This window comes from Calidris pugnax, unplaced genomic scaffold (assembly GCF_001431845.1).
Source record: "Calidris pugnax isolate Ruff unplaced genomic scaffold, ASM143184v1 scaffold219, whole genome shotgun sequence".
NCBI classification, from domain to species: domain Eukaryota; kingdom Metazoa; phylum Chordata; class Aves; order Charadriiformes; family Scolopacidae; genus Calidris; species Calidris pugnax.
The window spans coordinates 3,004,969-3,029,560 of NW_015094507.1; the positions used below are offsets into that span (position 1 = coordinate 3,004,969).

The 24,592-nt window shown below is 43.6% G+C and overlaps 2 protein-coding genes across 3 annotated transcripts; one reads left to right on the forward strand and one right to left on the reverse strand.

The window, feature by feature from the left end:
* Nucleotides 1–158: 158 nt before the first annotated feature.
* On the forward strand, nt 159–15,097 carry TRMT6 (tRNA methyltransferase 6). Of its 2 annotated transcripts, XM_014964747.1 has the most exons (11): nt 159–308; nt 2,706–2,833; nt 3,247–3,356; nt 6,047–6,138; nt 6,227–6,310; nt 7,359–7,483; nt 8,702–9,066; nt 9,302–9,387; nt 12,490–12,592; nt 12,676–12,762; nt 14,114–15,097. In XM_014964747.1, the coding sequence occupies exons 1-11, from the start codon at nt 208–210 to the stop codon at nt 14,285–14,287; spliced, it is 1,455 nt and encodes a 484-aa protein (XP_014820233.1). In that variant the 5' UTR covers nt 159–207; the 3' UTR covers nt 14,288–15,097. The 2 variants fall into 2 exon arrangements, with proteins under 2 accessions (XP_014820233.1, XP_014820234.1); XM_014964748.1 differs by lacking the exons at nt 159–308; nt 3,247–3,356 and having other exon boundaries at nt 2,704–2,833.
* A 1,242-nt stretch (nt 15,098–16,339) lies between these two features.
* CHGB (chromogranin B) lies at nt 16,340–23,786 on the reverse strand. The gene is made up of 4 exons (XM_014964371.1): nt 23,720–23,786; nt 21,994–22,087; nt 17,897–19,689; nt 16,340–16,754 (listed from the first exon to the last, which is right to left on the reverse strand). The coding sequence occupies exons 1-4, from the start codon at nt 23,720–23,722 to the stop codon at nt 16,671–16,673; spliced, it is 1,974 nt and encodes a 657-aa protein (XP_014819857.1). The 5' UTR covers nt 23,723–23,786; the 3' UTR covers nt 16,340–16,670.
* Nucleotides 23,787–24,592: the final 806 nt, after the last annotated feature.

Sequence of the window (24,592 nt, forward strand, 5' to 3'; positions counted from 1 at the left end):
TTTTGCCGCCGACCCTTCACTTCCGGGCGCTACAGCCAATCACGAGGGAGTCGCCATGGAGAAGGAGGCGGGCCCTTTTGTTCCTATTGGCCGACTCTCCCGCCCCCCGGCCGCCTCGCCATTGGCGGGCGAGCGACGCATGCGACGCATGCGGGGCGTGCCGGCGTCGCCCGCGCGCTGCTCCCTCTCCCGGTAGCGGAGGCCGCCATGGAGGCCGGGCCGAGGCCGGGTCCGCGCATTTGTGAGGGGGATTGCGCCGTCCTGAAGCGGGACGATGTCTTCAAAGCGGTGCTTGTGCTACGGCGGAGGTGAGGGGCTTGTCCATCCCGCTTGTCGTCCTTCCCCACCCCCTCCTTTCTCCCTCCAGGTTTCGGGAGAAACACCGGCCTCGCTAGGCCGCTGTGGCGGGCGGGCTGAGAGGCTTTTATGATGCCTGAGTTGCTATGACGGGGGGAAAAAAAAAAACAAACCAAGAAAAACCCAAACGCGGGAGGTCGCCTGTGGTGTTCGTAAATATTTGAAAGGCATTTAAGATGATTTTGTGTTGTCGTTGCCCAGTTGGTGCAGGTTGAAGAGGAGAAAAGGTGCAGCAGCCTAAAAAGTGTGTCTTCATCATACTTACAGAATGGTTAGTGTTGGAAGAGGCCTTAAAGACCATCCAGTGCCACCCCCTGCCCTGGGCAGGAACACCTCCCACCAGCCCAGGTTGCTCCAAGCCCCCTCCAACCTGCCCTTGAACCCCTCCAGGGATGGGGCAGCCACAGCTTCTCAGGGCAACCTGGGCCAGGCTCTCACCACCCTCACCCCAAACAAGTTCTTCCCTACATCTCAGCTCCATCTCCCCTCTTTCAGTGTCAAACCCTTCCCTGTCGTCCTAGGGCTCCCCTCACTGATCCAGAGTCCCTCCCCATCTCTCCTGGAGCCCCTTGAGGGACTGGAAGGGGCTCTGAGGCCTCCCTGGAGCTTTCTCTTCTCCAGGCTGAACCCCCTCAACTCACTCAACCTGTCTTATCTCGCTGTGGTGTGTAGCTTCTGCAAGATGTGGCGTTGTCATGTTAATAATAGGGATTGGCTTCATTGTTCTCTTTGTTTTAGACTGTAGGAACGTGCTAGCTGTCAGTTCTGGACAGTTACTGCTTTAGAGAGGGTGCTATGAAAGGTCTCCTGTTTCTTTTCCCTGAGCCAACTGGCATAGCAAGAAGCACCTGCAGCCCAGCAGGACATCCTGTAATCGGTGGACGCAGCCTGGGCTCTTCCCCTTGCAGCAGACGGTTTTATAGACCAATGTGTACAAGTCAGTATTGAATAATGTGGCCAGATATCTGATTCGGTAGCGTGGAGATTTAAAGGTACTATGCTTGAACAAGACTGGTTTGAAAATGGCATAGCTCAGACCTAGGAGTTTGGGAGTAGTGGTCATTGACAGGCTTAATGTTTGCTTGTAGAATCTAGCAGGGAAATCAGGTAGTTACTCTGTTAGCCTGTGGAGCACTGTGAGGAGCTCTTCGTTAGCTCCCTCTTCAGTTTTTGTTTAAAACCCCTACCATAAAAGAAGGAGTGAAAAGTCAGATTAAATATTGTTATGGGAAATTAAATAACTTTTGCATTCATTTTTCCTTTTCTGTAATCTGATGAGGGTAAGGATACTTCAAGAACATGTGGCAATAGCCGTGGTTGGATATTCTGTTTAGAATGATCATCAAAATTAATTTTGACCACATGCACATAATTTTATCTATATGCTTCTCAGTCATTTCAAGTCATTTATTAGTCTTTTAAATCCGGGTTGGCAGACTTTACACAAGCAAGTATAATGCTGTTAATTTTTATGAAGAGGGTTTGGTAATAAATATCTCTGACAACTTTTTATTTTAATGCTTTGTTTAAATTCTGGATTGTATTTGGGAATACATCAATACCATGCGTAAAATATATGCGTGAATTGCATACTTCAGTCAGTAGAAAACTGGAAGTAACAACCTTTTTGCTTAGCTTCAGAACTAGTGATGAGTATAATAAGAGCTCATATTGGTAAGTTTTGATTCCTGTGGGAGTGTGGCACAGACGAGGTCATTCGACGAGGTGGGTATTTCTCTGGTCAGCAAGGAAACCCTCTTAGGTCAGCCTGAAAGTGAAAGCTGTTGTGGGTCCTTTTCTGTGTGAAGAAGGAAAAATGCAAACCTCCCTTAGTGCAACCAAAATGAAAAGGATAGTAAAATCTTTTTTGTTTGTTTGTTTTTTATTAAACATTTCTAAAATTACATGATACTCTGTGCTACTGTCTGTTTTCTACATAGTCTTTTGAGAAATGTTATTTCAAATGAGCTCTTCAAAATACAGGTTCATGCTCATCTTTTTGCACTAACCTGCATGACCCTGCCTGGATTTAATATACTTTAAATTAATTTGATTCCTTGCTAAAAAAAAATGGTGCTATATATAATTCAAGTTTTATCTGCCATTTTAGAATTCATTTGAATTGAAAAAAAAATCTAGCTGTATGCTCGATCTAAGTTTTGTTCTTTTCCTAACCAGTTTTAGTTTGGTGGTATTTTGTGGCTAGTTTCACTTTTTATGCTTGTCCTGGTTTTCTTCAAAGGTATGGATGAAAATGTCTCATATGAAGCTATAGCTTAGTTTCAACTATTGTTTGAGACATAGTAAAAATAATGTCTTTATTATTGTTAACTTTTTTATTATTTCAGAAAAATTATTTTTGAGAAGCAGTGGTTCTATCTGGATAATGCCATCGGACATACTTATGGAACTACATTTGAAGTAACCAGTGGTGGAAACCTCCAGCCAAAGCAAGAGGTGGAAGAGACTACCACAGGTATTACAGAGGATTGACTGGTTGGAAAAACAGGTTCCAATTAATTTGCTACTTGGATGATACCAAAGATGATGGAAAAGCTTTCTATTAATCATTTGTTAACTTAATGTCACTTATATTCTTTCTGTCATAAAAGTGCATGGTTTTATCTTGATCTGCTGTTTCACTAGTCCTGTAACAAATAAGCTTTTTAATACGGGAGAAAATTTGAACCTTAGTTTGGGTGAATATATATACTAAGGTATATTTTACATACTGTATTTCATTAATTGCTTAGGCAATACGTTACAAGGCCGTGAAGCATGTGGGTTTAATCCTGACAAGTCTGCTTTCTGTGAAACTAAAATCATATGTTTCTCCAACTTAAAGATATTTAGAACTAGATTTTACAAATCTATATCCTTTTCCTTTAGAAACAAAAGAAGCAGGTACAGATAATCGTAACATAGTTGACGATGGAAAGTCTCAAAAACTGACTCATGATGACATAAAGGCTTTGAAGGACAAGGGTATTAAAGGACAGGTAAAAATAAGGTTTTGGTGTCATTTCTGTGCTACCTTGATGGTTATATGGATTATGAAATAGGCTATTCTTTTTATTGGTGCATAGACTTCAGTGCTTTTTCTTTTGTTCTTCTGCCCAAGTCATGTTTTTTCCTAAAGATCTGTTTTCAGAGAAAACTTCATGTAAGGTTGGCAACTTTGTCAATAGAGAGTAAAGTATAAATTTTTACCCCCTCAGAAGTTGTAACAGACAAAAAGAAATATTAAAACTGTTACGGAAGTAAACTCGTGTAACCACCTTTCAGTTTTGTTTGTTTATAACATTTAAAATATTATTTCTATATTACATGTATTAAAATCATGCAATAATCGAACTGCCAAAGATGTAGGAAAGGATTATGGATAAATACTGTTGTATTAACAAGTAACACTAACAACTGTACTATGGGTGTGCCTCTAGGTGATACCTCCAAATACATGTGAGGCCTGTGTTTTATCTGCACCTCAAAAGCTAAGAATATTCTCAAGAGACAAGTTCTGTTCTGACAGAAAAGGGATTTGGATTTTGTAAAAAAAACCAAAAACAAACAAAAAAAAACCCCAAACAAACAATAAACCAAAAAAAAACCCAACCAACCAACCAAAAAAGATGTGAAGCCATCTTAAATGTTAATAAACCATTGCAGCCCGTTCTGTTCTGCACATGTTACCAGGCAAAATTCTCTCTCATCTTTGGTTTATTCTTTCTAATAAAAATAAGAAATTGCTCATGCTTACATCAAGTTCATCTCTTTTGCCTGCTTAATCATGGGTGGGTCCAAGGAGTTTAGGATGGTATTTCTTCTGTTTCCATGGTTGTGCTGCTTGTGGCGCTGTCTCTTTGAGAAGAATGTACTAATTGGTCTGATAGCTTTGACATTTTCTGTTTGTTCTCATTATCCGTGGCAGAAGATCACTCTGGCTTTCTTGTATGTCCTCAGCATGTCTGTGCCCTGCATCTACCATACTGTTATTTTAGGTTATTAAAATATCCTACTTTGTTAACTCTGGCTTCTGAACTGTAGCTGAACATTAATTTTAAACTGTGCTGTGTTAGCAGCAATAGGTATTATTCTTCCGTAAATGTAAAATTTGAATTCATATTTGTGAATGGCATGTCTTTGGGATGCAGGCTCCCTTTAGAGATGATTGTTATTGGAAATAAACCCACCTCAGTGTTAATGGGGTTTGATTTCCCATCACTTCCCAAATCCTTCCCAGGTTAGGATGCAGACATGAAATGGTGTGTACTCCCAGGGCACTGCAGAGTGCATTTTTAGTATTTGAAGGACTTTTAGAATTAACAGCGTGAAAAATACCAATAGACATTGAGAAGTACTTGCACCACTGTGTTTTGGAGCAGACTCTTAAAGCCCACATTGAAAATACTCCTGTTGTCATTCCTCACCACCACCCTCTCCAAACTCCTGTGAGGAAAGGTTATACTATTGCTCTTCATACATAAGTTTTTTTTCATAGAAACTTAAAATTTTAGCAGTTAAACTACCTTGATCACATCCGAAATAGCACCTTGCAGCATTTGTTCTTGTATTGCAGGCCTGGAGACAAACCCTGAGCAATGAGAGCTATTTGCTGTTGGAGGTCTTAATGATCCCTCCGGCTGGAACCTGAAAGTTTGAGGAAGAAGAGTTGAATTGGCAAAGGGAAGAGATTAGAAAAAGGAGGCCAGGAAAGAAAAACTGGAGTTCTGGGAAAACCTGGGAGGTAGAGAGAGAACTCATGGGGAGTGTTGCAGAAAATAGTACATACTACAGAGTTTTGACGTTGTGCAAGGAGCTGGTGCAGGAGTCTAGCACAATTTGGGAGGCAGATGAAATTAGGTGGGGTTAGGGAGGTGTCTGATAAGTAGCCAGAGTATAAGAGAAGAAATAGCACAAGATGGAAATAAAATACCCTCAGAAATAGAGATGCTAAAGTTAGACAAGAGACCCAAGGAGGGAGTTGGGTTCAAGTAAATAATTGCATGTGACATCAGGGTCCTTGTTCTGGTTTGGTTTTGTAAAATATTTTTGCCTGTAGAGCTTCCCAGGGTACTGCCATGCCTTCCAGTTCCTATGGGGAGCGTTAGACTGACAGGCTACATGTTGGTTGTTCCATAATAACAACAACATAACTCTGCTTCATTCTAAATACAGGACAATTAAAAGTAGCTAATCACTTGGAGAAAGCAGGGTAGTCTCGTTCGCGGTCAGCGTGGGATAAGAACACATAGGGAGTGAGGCTTCACAGGAAGGGATGAAGGGATGGCTTGCTGATGCTGAAATGAACAATCCTGCTTTTTCTTCGTTTCTGGCCACAAGGGTCTGCCCTCTCTCATGAGTTAGTTCTGGCACCCACCAGACTCCTTCCCCACGAAATACCCCATTTTCAGGATAAGCATTTTATCGTCTTCATGCTGACATTATGAAGTAAAAAAACCACCTAGAGGCAAAAGTATATGATTAAATTCCTGCACATAGTCAGGGTAGTGCCTCACTTCTCATGTTGTTTAGTAGACGTTGACTTTGCCTTTAATGGCAGTAGAAGTTAATGGTATACATGCTTCTACTGGAAAGAAATATTTTCAGTGTTTGCTTAAAGAAATACTATGTATGAAATGAATCAGAAAAAAAATACCAGCTATAATGAAAATAAATTGTCTTTTCCAAGGAAATAGTTCAACAGTTAATAGAGAACAGTACGACATTCAGAGACAAAACAGAATTTGCTCAAGATAAATACATAAAGAAGAAGAAAAAAAAGTAAGTGAATTTTAAAATGTGGAAAATACTTAGTAGTTCCCTAATTTGTTGAGCTTGAAATAAGGCTATTACTATGTGTGTCTTACAGATATGAGGCAGTTATTACAATTGTGAAACCATCCACTCGCATTCTGTCAACAATGTATTATGCAAGAGAACCTGGAAAAATTAAGTAAGTTTTCATTCTGTTTCTTTTTTCAAATTATAACAAAGGTGTTTCAATAATTTGCGAGCTACCTGTATTATACCAGAGTACATAATACTCACCACATTTCTTCTTTTTTTCCTGATAATGGAAAGATTTTAAATTAATGAAAAAATAATGTGATCTAGAAGGTGAATCAATATGATCTTGCAGTGAAGAGAAAGCTCTGACCGTACAGCAGCAGCTTTTGCCACTTCCCTGCCACCACTGCCTTGCTAATTACCGGTGTAGACAGAGGCTCTTTGTGTTTTCAGAGATTTTGGTCAGTGGCTTCGTCTCTGGTTTCCGGTTCAGTAATGAAAACAACAAGCCACCTACCAGAAGCAGACATTTTTGTCTTTAATGTGTTAGGGATTCAAAGTCGTGTTCAATCACAAGTCTCCAGAATTTAAAAGCCTGTGGTTAACACTGACGGGCGGGAGCAGGAGAGCAGTGATGACAGAGATAAAGCCGTGTTTGATTTTCACTTACCTAAATTAAATGGTGCGTCATTACAGACATTGTTTAAGAAGGACTGATTTATTGTTTTTAAAGTAGTAAAAGTAGATCTAAGATGCTGAGACTTAAAAAACCTCAAACTTATGTTATTTAAGGCTTCTCAAGCTTTTTTCCTTCTCTTCCCCCCATCTCCTTCACTTGACTGTATTTATCTATTAAGATTAGTTGTCGTTTCCTTGGCCATCCCTGAGTCTTGTCAGTGCAGGCGCTGCAATGCCGAGGGTTAGATGTTGTTTGGGTGGTGCCTGCTACTGAAAATCACTGAGGATACATTCCTGGATGAGGAAATGCATTCAAATACCATTTGAATGGTTCTTTACAAAACTGAGAACAACACAAATTTGAAAAGAAGTTTAGAAAATATTACGTCTGGCTGGCATAGTGTGAGATGTGCGCTTCGTTATAAGCAACCTACTTCATATTCTGATTTTGCTATTTTCTTTGTGAAACTAATTTGCAGTAATTCTAACTCTAAGAAAACTAAATTGGATGTTTCCTAAAACCCTCTGTCTTCCAGCCACTTGCGATATGACACCCTGGCTCAGATGCTGACTCTAGGAAACATCCGTGCTGGCAACAAGATGATTGTAATGGAAACGTGCGCAGGCCTCGTGCTGGGGGCGGTGATGGAGCGGATGGGAGGTCAGTAGGGTGGCAGCTTTTGGTTCATGCTTACTAGAAACTTAAGAAATAAACATCTCTGTGAGATTTCCAAAAGGTAGTAATTAAAAAAAAAACTTTCTCAGTTTTTAAAAGGTACTTTTACTGTCTCCAGTATTCGAAAAGATGCAACTTTCTCCAATGGAAATACAAGTATTTTGCATGTTTCAGTTCGATTTATTTTCCACTATTTAAAAAAAAAATATAGGAAATTTAAAGTTGCTATCACTGTCTGTTGATCTGGTTTAGTTTCAGTCTCAGTATAAGGACACTGTGTTCAGAAGAGGCTGTAAGGAGCCCATGTGCAGCTTCTTCCCAGGCACTTAGGAAGTCCAGGAAATAAATGGCAGAAAACACTGGAATTCGGACAGCCCGCAGCACTGAAAATGTCATTCCTTGTGGTCACTGCACCAAAGATTTAACCTCTGCAAAACATGTATTTTAAAAGTAGTATATTATGCTTTCTTGAGAAGTTTGACTTGGTTTTTATTTCTCAAGCTCAGTTAATTTGTTTCATTGTAAATCCTTCAAAGACACTAAACAGAGATGATGACAATTCTATTCCCGAAGCCTGGAAAGGTGGGAAGTGTGAGACAGTGTTGTGCAGCCAGATGTGCTGTCTGGTGGCTGAGAAGCACACAGGCAGTTATACTATAAATTGTTCTTGTTTCAGCAATTTTTGGCCGTAGGGATACTCTCTGAAGTGAATTAAATAAGATGCAATTTCAATATATCTATTGAAAAGTTCTTTTTAGTATGTTTAAACGTCTGACATCTCTTCCTTTAGACTCTGGATATTGTAGAAATTCTTTGCATATTAATGCTGTTTATATTAGCTTTCACTTTTTTTTCAAAACCACTCCATGGTTATAAGTAACAAATACTGTAGAAAATTGACATTTTAATTCTTATTTTAATTAGCTTTTCTAACAATTTGTCACTGCTTACATGTTCTGTGCTAATCCTAAATACATGTTTAATACATGAATAACCTTTGAGTTACCTTGTCCTTCTGAGTTGCAGTAACTGTTGTCCTTCCCATAAAGATTTTCTACCTTGAGGCATACCTTAGCAGCCTGTTAAATTTGATTAAGGTTAGAGTAAGAGCAGGCAATTTACTTACCTATTCTTAAATGTCTGCTTTGTTGGTCCCAGAAATCCTGGCTTTCCAATGTGTTTTTGATTTTTTTGCTCTCCTAGGCTATGGATCCATTATTCAGATGTATCCAGGAGGGGGACCCGTTAGAGCTGCTACCAGTTGTTTTGGATTTCCTAAACCTTTTTTCGATAATCTTCATGAATTTCCTCTCAGCAAAGTGGATAGTCTCCTCTCGGGCACGTTTTCTACAGAGACTCTGCCTTCTGAACCTGAAGAGAACACGCTGGTGGAAGAAGAAAGCAATGGACTGACTGATGAGAAGCAGATTTCACTTCAGGAAACAGAAGAGGAATCCACTACTGAAACAGCCATGGAGATCAACCAAACAGAAGAGCAAGACACAATGGACATGAATACTGAGGATGGAGAATTTAAAGAGAACAAAGAAAAAGAAAGTAAAGACAATGTAAGAATATTTATTGTGGCTATTCAAGTTTTACAATGTCTATATACTTAAAATTCTGCCATCTGCATCACGCTGAAATAAAGCTTATTCAGGTGTTAAAGCTGAACTCTGGAAGTTGTCTTTTGTCTTCCATTAAACCATCTAAGATACAAAAAATAATAATTCAGTCCATGCAATAGTGATCCAATATATAATTACCAATTAAAGTACAAACTGTTTGTTTTGTTGTTCAAAGGTTCGGGAAAAGCAAAGAAAACAATGGGAGAGAAGGAGAAAGCTAATAGAAACTGCTGCTTTGTTGACAGAGAAGAATGCTGATGGGTAAGTTTGTTTGGAGTCAGAAAGCTCTTCTGTTTTAAAACGTATCTACAGAAACTAATTCTCTTCAAAACATTTGTTTTTAAAATACCCCAGGTTTTTTCTTAATATTTAAAAGCGAGCAGTTAACCCAGGGGTGTCTTTAGTCTTGTTTGGTTCTTAACGTTTTGAGATTTTTTCTGTTATTTAAATTAATTTAATGATCTAAAAGTCATGGTTTCCTGACTAGCTATAAGTAAACATTAAAAAAAAAAATTCTATCCAAAGAGAAACAGAATCCAGGTAGAATTTAATACAGAATGACTGCTGATAAAAATCACAGGATTCCAATTAGCGAAGTAGGAGCTGAGGTTTTAAGTTTATTACATTGGAGTTAAGTTTGTTGGTTTGGTTTGTTTTCAGAAACTCGTTTCTTTTTTATGCAGGAAGAAACACATAACTTCATTTTACCTGCTTCACCCAGGCTTGATTGTTCACAAGGAACAATTTAACATGAAGATTTAATACCAGCCGTTTAAAACAAATACAATAAACATATTCCTAGAAATTCAGCCCCACAGTAGTGTAAGAGCACTTGGTGGCTCTGACTTTTTCATGATGTTCTTAGCAAATGCTGAAATGTTTTGAATTATTCAAGTAACATTGATTTAGTTAATTCAATAACATTCATATTCATTTTGTCCTCCTAAGAATATTGGCTCCCTGGGAATAAAGCTGATCTGCTGGGATGAATTTTAATACACATTTATTGATTGTATTTAAATGCCTGTATATAATTTTTGGTTTTATTATTATTATGAAATGTTTTACCTCACGCTCATTCATATTTTAGTATATTTAAATGGTAGAAATTTAAAGTGCAAAGATGCAGAAACAGGTCATTCTGTGTTCTCTGAAGCGATAAAGCTGTAAGGGAGGTTTGTGGAAGTTCTGCCCATCCGTGTGGCAGCAGCAGCACCACTGGAGATGCCTCTGGGTGGCCGTATGGCAGGTCAGGCCTGCACCCATCGTTATAATGAATGTCTGTGCATGGTCTGGCAAAGTGAAAATTAATATTTGACTTGATTCTTCCTGTGGTGTAGAACAGCGTGTTTGGCTGTTGGTGAAGTTTGAGTTCGAGGAAGCCCATTTAGGATTTCTCTCTCATTCGTTTGTTTTGAGTCACTCATCAACTCCTTTTGTCCTTTGTAACGCATGAAATCTGTAACAAATTATGAGTGAGTTCTTGCTCCAGGAAGTCTTCAGCACGATGGGGAGGAAGAGAAGTCCATGGTTGCCTGAAGGCCCTGTCCCAGATGGCTCAGTCAGGATCACCTTTCTTTAGCCATCAGCCTTTTAGAGCCCACTGTTTTGTTTGGATCAAGAACCACAGGGTACACACACTGCTAAGCCAGGAAAATCTGGCCTGGAATAAAGAAATGCTTCAAACTAACAAAACCTTGGCCCGTGAGCAGAACCAGGGCAGGAAATTAGGGATTGGGTTTGTTTTGCAAGAGAGAAACAGGGAAAGGGTAGGTAGAAGCTGGTTGACGGTGGTGGTGGGGAGAAAGATTGGGACTTGCTGTCTGAATTTTAAAAAATGGTCATTAGGTAAAGATGGCCACCGACTTCAGAATTACTTCTTGAGGTGCTGAATTTTACAATATTTACTACTTAATGTAGAAGATAAAATTTTAGTAATGTTTGTCTTCTGTGCTGTTATGTGGTAAGCCAGTCCTTCCGCTAGACCTGCTCAGTTCCATTTATGAGAGCTGAAGTTTGTCACAGGTCCTCGAGGGGGAGGAAAGCATGGCATTTGGTATTGTTCCAAAGAAGACTTTTTTTAAGATAGACTATTAAATTTTTCTGATACGGTGAAAGCAGAAATCGGTTTATAGACGCTCTGTGTGTTCAGAATTAGACTCCACACCCTCTCTCTACCCTTCCTCTCCTGCATCCTCCTCCTCCTCCTCCTCCTCCCCTCTCCCCTGTCACACTGATTGCGCGGCTGGCCGGGCTGCCTGCTGACAGCAGTATGTGCTGCCATATGAGGGGACAGGGTTTGATTTTTGGCAGCCTCTGCCATCTCCTGCTTCCCTTCCTGTTGACTGGCAGAGCTCCTGGCACCCCACGCCTCCTGAGGCACGCTCTGGGGTCTTGTTTTCTTTATGGTCCACTTGGTTAATTACTGAGCACGCATTTCTTTTTTTGAAGTTTGGAATGAGGGTTAAATAAGGCCGTGGCCAACAGAGAACCGAAATGGAAACAATTGTAAAGGAATTGTCTCACCTCTTTATCTCTAGAGCGTTTAGAAAATTGAACATCCATTTTTACCTCCCTTTTGTTAGGGAAGTTTGACAGCATCTCCAGTGCTATACAGTCCCCTGGAGAGCAAATCTTAGTTAATTGATGGGTCACTAGAGAAGTAGATTAATTAGTGCATTCTTTCTGCACAAGTACAACTTATTAACTCATTGAATCTTACCTATTTCTTGCAGTATAGTTTAACAGTGCTTTTTTTCTTATTAAAAACTCTAGATACCTATAGACAATCTTAAGCATCTGTAAATATGAGTGACAATGTGATATTAAAATGAGGATGAAGAATGAAACATGAAGCCTTTAAGTTAGCAAAGACATTTCTTTTTAAAAGGTTTTTAGTTGTCCCCACTAAGCGATTGTTTCCTCTTTAAATAATGACTTCTTAATAGAAAAATGTATTTTATGAAGATTACCCAGTTCAAAGAATCATGACTGAGGTTACAGCCCAAGCAGCAGTTAGCAGTTACAAAATTGAAATATTTGGACAATGGTCTTAGGGCAGAGAAAGCAGCATGCAAATTTTGGGGTGGTAAGAATGATTGTGGAGCTCACCACAGCTGCAGTGAGTGCTTCTGCAGGGCCTTTAATACACTGCACTTGAGGGAACAAGTGCTTTATCCTCTTAATTATGCAAGCAGGAAATCATGATTTGTTTTTCTATTTGGGGAGTTGTTAGAGCCGGGACAACATGCTGATTAGCAACAGTTAAGCTATAATTGATCGCTGTGCTAAGTAGGAGAAATTATCACTTGATGAATAGGTTTTAGAAGCAGAAAACTAATGCGTGTGAAATTTGTTTTGCAGCTTAATTGTAGCCAGCAAGTTTCACCCCACTCCATTACTGCTTTCTTTACTGGAATTTGTTGCTCCTTCCAGGCCTTTTGTTGTCTACTGCCAGTATAAAGAGGTAAATCGAGTGTGTTATTTTAGCTGTTATAGTTCAAGTTTGAGACTATTCTGCTGTATAACCTACTGTTTGGGTTTTTTAAGCCATTATTAGACTGTTACACGAAGCTGAGGGAAAGAGGCGGTGTCATTAACCTAAAGCTGTCGGAAACCTGGCTACGGAACTACCAGGTAAGGATTGCAGTAAGTGGCTGCCAAACAGCATGAACACTGGGGCTCAAAACTCTCCAAAAACAGGGGCTTTGGACTGGCTGACACTCTGCATAAGCTCATGCATTGGTTTTACCTGAGAGCAAGTGGGAAAATACTCCAAGAGGTTTAATGCTTCATTGCAAGAACTGCAAATGGAAATACTTCTTTTGTTTCTTACAAAGCATTTCATTTAAACGTTTGCTGAAGTATCTGTAGCAGGCTGAGAGCTGGGAGAGTTGCTGTGCTGTAGTGGCTGGTCTGAGGTGAGGGACCATCTCATGTCGTGTAAGAGAGATGTAGCAAAATATTACAAGTGTTTATTCGGTTCTGGCTGGTTTGAGAGCTGAAAAAAAATACGTAATGTTAAGAATTGTGGTGACTTACAAAGTCAGAGTCTTCAAAGAACACATTTCCTGGAACTAAAGTAACAAGAAGTTTCCATTCACTTCCGGGAACTGAACAACGAGAAGATGAGAAGGGAAAGCATCTCCATGGCAATAAATGTCAGTTCAACTAACTTGGTTTGAACAGGGACTAACTTGGTTTGAACAGGGACTAACTTGGTTTCAACAAGGACTAACTTGGTTTGAACAAGGTGTTTGCAAACAGGGAGTACCCTCTCAGCTAGGGGGAAGCAGAAGCACATCTTCTGAGCAGCTCAGCACCTCTGCAGAGGGGTGACTTAACTGGGTGGTCACAATTACTGACTGTTGATGAGACCATCAAATTGGGAATGATGAGGAGATGGATCAAAGATGTTCCCATGGGTTGGGCTTGGCAAGGGTTGCTGTGGGGAGGTGCAGGCAGGGTCAAAACTGGGCACAGGTCAGTGGCTCAGACCATCAGGAGGAAGCGTAACTGAGGAGAAAACCTTGGCAGAAGAGTGTGATGGAGCTGAAGGCCATGGGTCAGTGCTGTGTCTTACCCTGAGAGTAGCTAACAAAGATCTTGGTGACGGAATGGAAATGACCGATGACTGACTGCTGTTTCCTTAGACCAGCTGTGGTTTCTGGCAGAGTACACCAGCACTGAATATGTTCCTGAGATTTTCATGTAACCTTGGCTTTATACTTCTGGAAATGCCACAAAGAAGTACACAAGACTACAGGCTGCTGCCTCACTGAGTATTTCTGTACCTGGTTTCCAGAATGCAGATACTTAGCTCTTTAAAGATAAATACACTTTCCAAATGGCTGTTTGTTGTGGTGGCTGGAAAAAAAGGTCACATCTTATACTATAAGCTTAAATTACGCAATTTGATGTCCTTGTATAGAATGAGTTTTTACAGATGCTTGGTTTTTTTATTTGTTTGGGTTTTGTCTTTTTAAAGGTCTTACCAGATCGAAGCCATCCCAAACTGACGATGAGCGGTGGCGGAGGGTACCTTCTGTCCGGTATAACCGTTGTCCTGGATGAGGGCAAATCTGATTCCAGTCACTTAGAAGCACTGAAGATGGAAGAGCCATCCTCTAAAAGATGCAAAGTTCAAGACCTTCACTGTTAACACTTGAAGAATTGATTTGGTTTTTAGATCTCAGGAGCCTCACTGTTGGTAAAAAAGCGATATGCTTTCTGTGCTGTCGGCGGCGCAGCGACGGTGCCTGTCGTACAGCCCTCAGCAGAGAGCAGCAGAGCTGCTTCCCATCATCACAACGAGGAGCAAAACCCTTGGAAGCAAACATCACACCGAAAACACAGTCACTTCAGAAGGAAGAGAAGATCAAGAGAAGATGAGGCATCAGAGAAGGTGTTCTGTTTGCTGCCACAACTGGGTGTGATGAAGTAGGGTTTTTTAATTTGTTTTTTTTTAAAAGGTTGAGTCTGAATCAACACATCTCACTCGGCTTCCCCTTTTCCCTGAACAGCCTCAGGGAACAGCATTCTGCGTCGTGGTCTGTGCCCTCTTTGGGCACGGACCCCGGCTGCTTTCAGTACTTTAAGGAAGCAGAGTTAATATCAAAAATAATACCCTTTTTTTTTTTTTCCAAAGGAACAATAAAAAGAGAATACTAATACCAAAACTTGACAGCATGACCCCGTGTTTTCCTGAAATAAATACAGAAGAGGAAGTGCATGTGCGTAAATTAAAAAAAAAACAAATATCTAAACAGAATGTCTCTATTAGTATTGCCTGTCATTTTCCTGAGAGTTGTTATATGTTTTTATTTTAAAATACGGCTATTTTGAAACCCGCTCTATGTACATATATTTATTCTACTGTTTTATCTCTCATGATGTGTAGCTTTTTTTATTGATTTTTTTAACTTTGCATTTGCCTCATCGATTAAATGGCAGGATGTTTTTCCTAATGAGATTTATTTTGGTTTTCTTACTTTCCCCTCCATTTGGAAATGAAGAGGTCCAGCAGGGGCTTCAGGAGGAGAATACCCTCCCTCACTGCGCCCCATGGAACCCCCAGTGGGAGCTTTCGGCCCAGATGGGAGCTCTTGGAGTCAGCACATTCCCTCATCACTGGGAATCTGGAGCTTTCAGACTTTGATAAAAAAAAAGTTCTAGTCTTACCCACCCCAAAAATGGTGATTTCCAACTCCTTCCTGGTGCTGGAAAAGTCTGGTGAAACCATGGTCCTGCTGAAGTCAACGCTCTGTCACCTACTTTGAGCCAGGATACAACCTTTGCGCACCTTGACCAAACAAGCTGAACCATCTTTGTGGTCTCACCACCATCCCCGGGCAGAGACAGACAGAATTCAGGGAGCGGTAGCTCAGTGCCCATTTCCTAGTGCCTTGCAGTTAATTGGAGAGTGTGTTTGTGTTTTAACGAGCGGGTGGATGAACCGGGTTAAGCTGAGATGACAGATACTGCACATTTACTGATAAGGTGGCTCAGCTCTGTGTGGCCTCTCTCCTCCACGCAGGGTGTGATACAGGCATCTGAAGACACTGCCACAGCAGAAAGGCTGTAAAAAAAGCACCTTTTGATAAGTTAAATTAAATTGAACCCGAAGTATATGTTCCAGTAGAGGGACATAAAGATGCTCCAGGGGCTGGAGCCCCTCTGCTGGGAGGGGGGGCTGAGAGAGTTGGGGGGGTTCAGCCTGGAGAAGAGAAGGATCCGGGGAGACCTTGGAGCCCCTTCCAGTCCCTCAAGGGGCTCCAGGAAAGATGGGGAGGGACTCTGGATCAGGGAAGGGGAAGGAGCTGAGATGTGGGGAAGAACTTGTTTGGTGTGAGGGTGGTGTGAGCCTGGCCCAGGTTGCCCAGAGAAGCTGTGGCTGCCCCATCCCTGGAGGGGCTCAAGGCCAGGTTGGAGGGGGCTTGGAGCAACCTGGTCTGGTGGGAGGTGTCCCTGCCCAGACTGGATAGTCTTTAAGGTCCCTTCCAACCCAAACCATTCTGTGATTCGATTAAATTAATTAGCATTCCTTCTTACTTCTCGTGCTTTTGCTAACTGGCAAATAGAAGGCACGTAAGGAGGGGCCTTAGGACTTTTAAGAAATACCGGTGAACTCCAAGTCAACGTTTTGTAGCCCATCTCTGCCTCTGATAGAGCTTGCCTTGAAATAACCCCATCAGTCAAACAAGCAAGGAGAAAGTTTGGTCCAAGATCAATGGTTTTTATTATTTCAAACTCAGACAGATATATTTCTGAAGAACACTAACACAAGTATTTTCCACAAGCATATTAAAAATATCTGCCTCGCATGAAAGGTTATAATACTAAAATTCATGCTATTCAGAATCCCAATAGCATAATAGCAAATGAAAGAGGTTTTCAGCTGTATAAATCACTACGCTATAGTGGACGGTAAGTAGGATTTCCTGGTTTTAGGGCAAACAACAATCCGGTGGCAGTGAATTTACCACGAAACGCAGGTGTTGGGGGTACAGCTACACCCGGCCCTGAAACGCCGACGCAGGTGGTCGTCAGCCCCTCCTGTTGTCATTGAACTTCTCAGCTATCTTCTGCAGCTCCAAATCCATGGCCGCCAGGTTCTCCAGTTCCTTCTCCTGCGGAAACGTAAAGAGAGTTTTACACATCAGGTAACGTGGGCAGAGGTTTTGTTCCACGAAAACGAGAGACAAAAGACCTTTTGGGAAGCAGACCCCTCATGCCCCTTACTGCTCCTGGGGCAGACCTCACAGCAGCGCAGCACACGCTTGGGAGATCCGTGCAATTTCCTGCTTTTAAACCAAACTAGGGCTGGGGAAATTGTCAAAATCCTCAAAACTGAGAGCTGGCCCCAATTACAGCTTCATGTTTTTCGCTCTAAAGCGCCATGGTCTAGTGGTGACCTCCTGCCACCTCGCAGCCACCGCCCCCAACAGTCCCTCCTGTCCAGGTGATGGTCCCTTGGGAGGCTACAACCTCATGGTGGCGGTTCTCCAGGCTCATGACACAGCCAGCAGAGCGTGCAGCAAGAGAAACATCTCCACCTTACCAGATGTTAGGGATGGGGGGGGAAAAATTGTGCAACCATTCTTGTTTACGATGATGACTTGCTAATGCCGATTAACCTCTCTATAAATGAGGATTGAACCTCCAGTGGTCCCAGCCCAGTGCTCCAGGTAGAGCGATGGGCAGGAGGAACACGCAGCTGATGGGTGTAGACCCAGTTTTCCTGGACACCAAAGCAGGACAAGAAGCCCAATGAGAAAAGGACTCACGTACATGGGAACTACAGGGGGGAGTGGGGGTTACAAGCACAAGCCAGGTCCTGCTCCACCATCACAGCCAGGAAGTCAAGTCAAGGTGTAGCTGATTTTCACCCTAAATGCCCAGCTGACCTCTCAGCTGCACATTTCAAACAGCCCGAGTGACCCGGTGGTGCTGGTTAATTACCCCTCTTTAGCTTTGTTTTCTTTGTCTGCCAGACCCTAGAAGGAGAGTTTAGAGCCCACGGGAGGAAAATCTGCTTTCTCTTCCTCTCTTGCAGCGGACAAAAGCTAATGAGGAGGCACATTATTCTACAGACCCTGCCCTGGGGTAGTTTCCACTGAATTCATTCAAAGAAAGCAGATTTTTAAATCGCTGAAGATCTGGCTCTCAACGTGACAATCTGGTTTGCGTTTTTTCCACACGGAGTTCCCCAGTTCCTAAGTCCATTAGGAATGGGCTGAGAAAAGGTCCAGAGAAAGGCCTGCACACCTACCTCCTCTTCCGTCAGAGGTCTCTGCCGCAGGCTTCCCCTCTCGGTCCTGACGACGTGACGTTTCCTCACCTCTTCCCCAGAATGGTACAGCTCCGGGAATTCAGCCGATTTCTTCCTATAACTCAGCAGCTGTGCCAGCTGCTCCATCTTGCTGTCCTGCCTTCTTGTGTCGTACCTGTTGGCTTTGCCAAGATTCCTCTTCTCGGTGCGTCCGTGGTTCAGAGCACTCAGGAGCTGCTTTTTCTCCCACCAGTCGTAGTCGCGATATTCAGGGAAAAGACTCTTCTGGCTCAGGGGGGACCTGCCTTCTGCTTTGCCCTCCAGAAGCTGCTCCCCTGCACCGTCCCTCTTCTCCAAGTGCCGGCTCTTCCACCAGAGCAGTGGGTAGAAGGGGCTGTAGGACGCCCTGGTTCTCTTCTCAATCTCTGCCGGGAGACGGCTTCTATACTCTTCCCTCTCCACGTATCTTCCCTCCTCTGTGTTCTCCTCTTCATTTTCCATCTGATCACTGCTGCGATGCTTCTCTTCTACTTCCTCCTCCTCTTCCTCCTCCTCCTCGCTGTTCCCAGGGTAGCGCTGCTGCTCTACACTGTCCTCATTGCCATAGTGTCTTCTGGCCTGCCCTTTGCGCTCTCGAGCGTAGGCGTTCTGTGACCCTTCATCTTCATCATCCCACAGGTGGTACCTCCCTCCAGCACGATGCTGCTTGTCCTTGCTGCCACCGCTGAGATACCTGTCCAGCTCCTCCTCACTTTCCTCTCCGAGGTACGTCCTTCCCTCGGAATGGTGCCTCCTTGCCTCCTGTGACCCGTCGTGGTGTCTCCTTTCCTCAAGCCATTTCTCATTACTTTCTTCGCTGTGGTGACGCCTCTTGTTCTCCTCTTCACTGCTCTCCTCGCTCTGCTGCCACCTTTCTCTGTACTCCTCGTTTCCCCGGTCTGCACGTCTCTTCTCCTCCACCTCTTCAGACCCACGCCTCCCATGATAGCCACTCTTCTCCTCACGCTGCTGCTCAGACTCCTCGTGATGTTTCTGATGGTGGTTCCTTTTGTCCCAGAGACGAGCCTCCTCCTCTGTGTTTGACTCCTCAGCCAGTTCCTCCTTCTCCCCACCGCGGCTCCTCTTCTCTTCAGAGGAGTCACCCATTCTGTGTGTCCCATGATAACCTTTGGCTCTGTAGGGTTGCTTTTCTTCCTCCGTTTCTTCACTCTCATCAGATTCTTCATGCTCTTGCTGATGGGAGAAATCGCGTTCCTCAGACTCATGGTGGTATTTTTCACTTCTTTCTTCCTCTGCCTCTCCCTCCTCACCTTCATGAACTCTTCTGTGAGGGCTCTGCATCCCCTCCTCCGGATGCCAGTGGCCCGTGGGGCTCTGATCCTTCCCATCAGGGAACTCCTCTGCGCTTGTGCCTCCAGAGTGGGACTTCTTGTTGAGAAGAGCACGCTCTGCCTCTTCGTCGTGACGCCTGCTCTCTTTGCTTTCTTCTTCACTCTGGTAGCTCTTCTCCTCCTCTCCTCGGATTTCCTGATAGCGTTTCTTTTCTTCCATCTGGAGTCTCTCTCCTCGAAGAGACGAGTGGTGTCCATCCTCCTCCTCTTCCTTGCTTTTAACTTCCTGGTGAGCAAGTTTCTCCTCGTCGCTTCCTTCCATGTACTTTTTAGATTCCTCTTCTGCCTGACTTTGCTCTTTCTCCACGCTCCCGGGATGATGGTTTTCAATCTCTGCCGGGTCTTTCAAGTGCCTCGCTTCAAGCTGGTTGTTCTCGCTTCTCTCTCTGTCGTTTCTCCCACCTGCAATGACAAGAGCAGCAAAATGAAGGGATGCGACTCTCCCCTGAAGCATTACTTTGGTTTCAGCAATTAACTGTCTTCCCAAAGTAGCAAGAAGATTTGGACAGAATTATTTATTTTTTTTTCATTCTGCTTTTAAAACCAGTCATTTTCTAATATTTTCCATATTTGTCTGGAAAAGCATTACCCAATTTTCATTTAATTAGGCATTTTAGAAGTTCCACTGACATTTCCAGAATAAATTTTCCTCTTTGGCTTTTTCCTTTCTTTGTGGTCACATTTTTGGTATTGAATTAAATTAGCTCTCGGTCCCATTAAAAGTCAATGGGATCTGGAGTTGTGTTCAGTTCTTTGAATGTTAAGCCTTATCCCCCAGGTAGGCTCACTCACAAAAAAAGGCAACTATTTCTTTCAAGAGATTTGAAAATATCTAGGGCTTTTAGCAAATTTTCAAAGTTCTAAATTGACTGGAGAAAGAAGGAGGAAAAAAGGAGGAGGAAAAAAGAAGGAGGAAAAAAGAAGGAGAAAAAAAGAAATCTGTTACTTTGCAATAGTTATGTTTAACAAAATTATGCTCCTTCCACTATTTCCAAAATGCTAAATGGAAGTCAGACTCTGACCACAATAATGATGTATTTCTATGAAGATATTTCCACTTCACTTGTGTCTGACCAACATCAGAAACAGATCACAAATCCTAAAAGTGTTCAGACAAGAGCCACACAGATTTTAAAACAGCTCATTATTTCTGAAAAGCTTCTCACTGTCTGATATTCTTGAAGGAGACCTGTCCAAGGGCAAAAACATGGTCCTTACCCTCTCCTTCCAGTAAGTGTTTTTTCATTTTCCAAAACATGGCAAATATATGGTTGGGTTTTTTTCCTGAAACTAACAATGCCATAAACAAAGCTCAATGCCTGATGGCATTCCACATCTCCTAGAAGTGTATTTCCAAAATTTCCATGTATTCCCAAAGCCCCAAGCCCACCCTCTTCTGATGCCCGTATCAGGGCCACGCATTGTTCTCCCAAGCAGGAGACGGGTGGGTTTCGTTATTCTTTCTTGCTGGCAGGTAAGTTCAAGAGCCTATTTATATTTTTTTTGGTTACAGAACGATAACTGGGCAGAAAAGCCAGATGTCCCATCCCTGGAGGTGTTCAAGGCCAGGATGGATGGGGCTTTGAGGAACCTGCTCTGGTGGGAGGTGTCCCTGCCCAGGGCAGGGGACCTGGAACTGGATGGTCTTCAAGGTCCCTTCCAGCTCTAACCATTCTATGATTCTATGATGATTCTATGTTCTTTCTGCAGGTTGGCATGGTGTCCAGAGTAACAAGCCATCAGGCCATCAAGCAAGTGAATGGGCTGACACCTCAGAAGGGGATGACACCTCGGAGGGGTTTGACACCTCGGAGGGGGCACTGAAGCTCCGTGCTACAGGAGCTCACCCAGAAGGAGTGCTCCCGCAGGCAGCTCTCAGCACACACGTCTCCACACCTCCCCAGTCAGTCCCACCAACTTCATTATGGTTTCTGGGCTGAGCCAAAGATTCCCTTTTCCGAGCTGGGCATGGGCCCAGCTGCCACCAGGTGCAGGAGAGATCTCTTGATTGAAGTGGTGGCTGCTTGAAGCTGCTCCCTGCCCTCTGGGATGCCAAACCCAGTGATGTTCATGGACCCCTCGGGCTAGTTCGTAGTCACACACCGAGTGCATGATCCTTTCCTGGGATTTTATGAAGGTGGCCCATCCACCTGACATAGCCAGTAGCTCTGTCAAGATACAGTGCGTGTCATGATTAAGGTGATCATCACGAGATTCCCACTGAGATGGTATTAGGACTGGCAACGGCCAGTTTGTCAGAGCCAGTTGGACAGTAGCTTATAGGGTTTTTGTCTAAGTCTAAGGCAGCACCCCTCAGATCTGCCAAACTGTGCCCAACGTGACCCTGTGGGTGAGGGCTCGAGCGGACAGGTTCAACTGTCTGACTGGTTTTCACCTTGAGATCCTATCAAGTGGTTGGTGAAGCCACTTGAGAGGAAGGAAGTAACCACAACTCCCTAAAGACCTTCTCTCAGCCCCTCCAAGTGGCTTAAGCAGAGCTCCACACGTCAGCCAAGCACCCCTGAGAGTCACCAGCTCAGGCTCCTTGAGCCACTCACACTATACAGAAGGAAAACTGGAATTTCGACACCGAAGTTTGGAGGCACCAGATTCACACGGGCTGGAGTAACAGTTCAACCAGCTCCAGCACCTGAGAGAATCCACCTAGGAAATTCCTTTCACCGGTTCAGACAATGTTGTACTTACTCTTCTTCAGGATTTCTTTGCACTCAGGGTTAATGGGGGGTGCGTTTGGCTTAGAGAGCGCGTTGGACAGCACTTCCACGATGCACCGTGTCACCTAGAAGAAACAAAATAGGAGAGAAAATTCTCATGGCAAAAATGGAAATCCTATTTCTGACCCAGCTACTGAGGAAGGTTAGTTCAGGTTTAGAGTTCAGGCTAACATCTACGAGTTTTGAGTAATCCCCAGCTCTGCCACAACTCCCCGTGCATTTGGGCAACAAGTGCTGCTCCTCCATCCCACACCAGTAAGAAGAGGAGAGCCATGAGCTCTTTCAACCTCCCCTTTTGTTTGCAGAGATGACAGGCTCCTTCTGTACCTTTTTAAATATTAAATACCCTATTCAGCACAAGGGAGCATCAAACAACATGTGGAAACAGCACCCTACAAAAAAAAATAATACATAACCACTGCACATTTAATAGATGAGGCCCATCCTGTAGGATCTACACAAATGATGCTGCCTCAAAGGTGTTACCAGAACATTGCCTGAAGAAGAGAAGGCTCCGGGGAGACCTTGGAGCCCCTTCCAGTCTCTCAAGGGGCTCCAGGAAAGCTGGGGAGGGACTCTGGATCAGGGAGGGGAGCCATGGGAGGAGGGGGAAGGGTTTGACCCTGAAAGAGGGGAGATGGAGCTGAGATGTGGGGAAGAACTTGTTTGGTGTGAGGGTGGTGAGAGCCTGGCCCAGGTTGCCCCGAGAAGCTGTGGCTGCCCCATCCCTGGAGGGGTTCAAGGGCAGGTTGGAGGGGGCTTGGAGCCACCTGATCTGGTGGGAGGGCACTGGAACTCAATGATCTTTAGCGTCTCTTCCAGCTCTAACCATTCTGTGATTCTATAATTGCCTGGATCACCAATAAACCCTCCATAAGCGAGACACTCCACATTCCCTCTTGTTGTGAGCTGCAAACCCTGCCTCTTTCAGTGCTTAACTTCCAGGAACCAGGGTGGTCTCCTGGAAGCCAAGGAAACTGATTTTGGGCAGTCACGCAACCTCCTCTAACCCCAAATCCCTCCCCCTAAAACAGCTCCTCTCCCCACATTCACACCAAATGATTTTCAAGCCTTGAAGGCACCGGCTACAGGTGAACACTCAGATCATCAGGGCTACGAGGGTCTCAGGGGGCGGGAGGGGAGAACAAAACATTCATGTGACTGGTTTTTTTAACTGTTTTTAGTTATTAGCAGGTGTTTACTAATCTAAATGATCACACTCTCAGCCCAGCGGAGATGGCCTGATGTGAGGTTACAGCTTTCTGAGAGCAGCAAATGGCATTTATTTAATCAAACAGGTTAAGAATCTCTTTCCAAAGCAGGAGGCATGGGGACTGCATTAGGAAGTCCATGACACAGTTAGTTAGTGCAGATGTTTCATCTTCCTTCAAATTTGCCATCTCACTGTTTACACTCCAATAACACGTCCTATCAATATTTTAGATCGTTTTTCAGCCAGCTGGAAAACCTAGGGCTTCTGAAGTCCCATGGCTGACATGGGGAGCCATCCATCATCAAAGGCAGCAAAGTGCAGGCAGGTCACCCTGACACCAACGGGACTCAGTTCCAGGTGACTGATGGTCTCTTAAGAGTTTACCCTTGGGAAAAAAGGCATTACCCTGAGAGTTTAAGGACAAAACATGGGAGACCAGGCAACTGATGCATTCTGACATCTCCTCTGACAGACAGCTACTCACCATTTCTTCAATATGGTCTTTTTCCACTGGAACTGCACTGACACCTAGAAGGAAAACAAATTATTCCGGATTCATTAATCCTACAGGAGTCCTCAGTCAAATGAAAAAACAATGAGATGGCTCGGGCTTTGGGTCAGCAGGTGGGTAAACCAGACCCATTTTACAGGACATCTTGTCCTATCCCAGATGGAAAAGCAAGGCCAAGTCGCAGCCCAGCAGGAGAGAAGAGGCACGTTGACATTTCTAGCACAAAAAGAATACACACCAAGAAATAGAAAGCAAGGCTTAGATTCCAAGACCGGAGCTTTACTGCAAGTCAGGTCTCCGTGTAGTTGTACTTCTTTCCTGGTTTTTAACCACCAAACCAGCAAGGCTTGTTTGCACCCCAAGAACCTTTCAGCTTCTGCAAGGGGCTCTGGGTGCCCCCCCCCCCAGCTCCTCCCCAGTAGGAAACCATTCTGCAAGGCTTTAAAGCAACTGCTGCCCCAAGGCTACTGGAGAAACCCTGTCTCGCTCAGACATGAGGCAGCTACTGGGCAGAAGGACAGACCCAGCAGGGATGGGGAAACTTCCGTTCACTGAGTTACCACCCCTGGAAATAAGCAAAAAACCTAATCAAATCCCGCTGGAAAAAATACTACTCTGGAAGGAAGTGGCACAACCCATCTCTATCTCTCTCTCTCTTTCCCAAGGACACATGATGTGATGAACACCTCCTTGCATCATCTCTACCGTACCTGGTCTGAGGTATTTGCTCTTCCAAATAAGCTGTTGCAAACAAACCCTCCACACGGGTTTCTTTTGCCATCGCTGGGGCAGCACGTCTCTGGCCGGGTAACGAGCCTGGCTCTGTGTGTCATCCATAAACCCTGT

What these genes read in the sequence shown, in the direction of transcription:
- TRMT6 (XM_014964747.1), top strand. Translation starts at nt 208, where the DNA reads ATGGAGGCCGGGCCGAGGCCGGGTCCGCGCATTTGTGAGGGGGATTGC. An exon ending in ACAAGGGTATTAAAGGACAG is followed by an intron (nt 3,357 to 6,046) that starts GTAAAAATAAGG and finishes GTCTTTTCCAAG; the next exon opens with GAAATAGTTCAACAGTTAAT. An exon ending in AAAAAGAAAGTAAAGACAAT is followed by an intron (nt 9,067 to 9,301) that starts GTAAGAATATTT and finishes TGTTGTTCAAAG; the next exon opens with GTTCGGGAAAAGCAAAGAAA.
- CHGB (XM_014964371.1), bottom strand. An exon ending in CAAAGAAATCCTGAAGAAGA is followed by an intron (nt 19,690 to 21,993) that starts GTAAGTACAACA and finishes TTGTCATTGCAG; the next exon opens with GTGGGAGAAACGACAGAGAG. An exon ending in GACCTCTGACGGAAGAGGAG is followed by an intron (nt 16,755 to 17,896) that starts GTAGGTGTGCAG and finishes ACGTTTCCGCAG; the next exon opens with GAGAAGGAACTGGAGAACCT.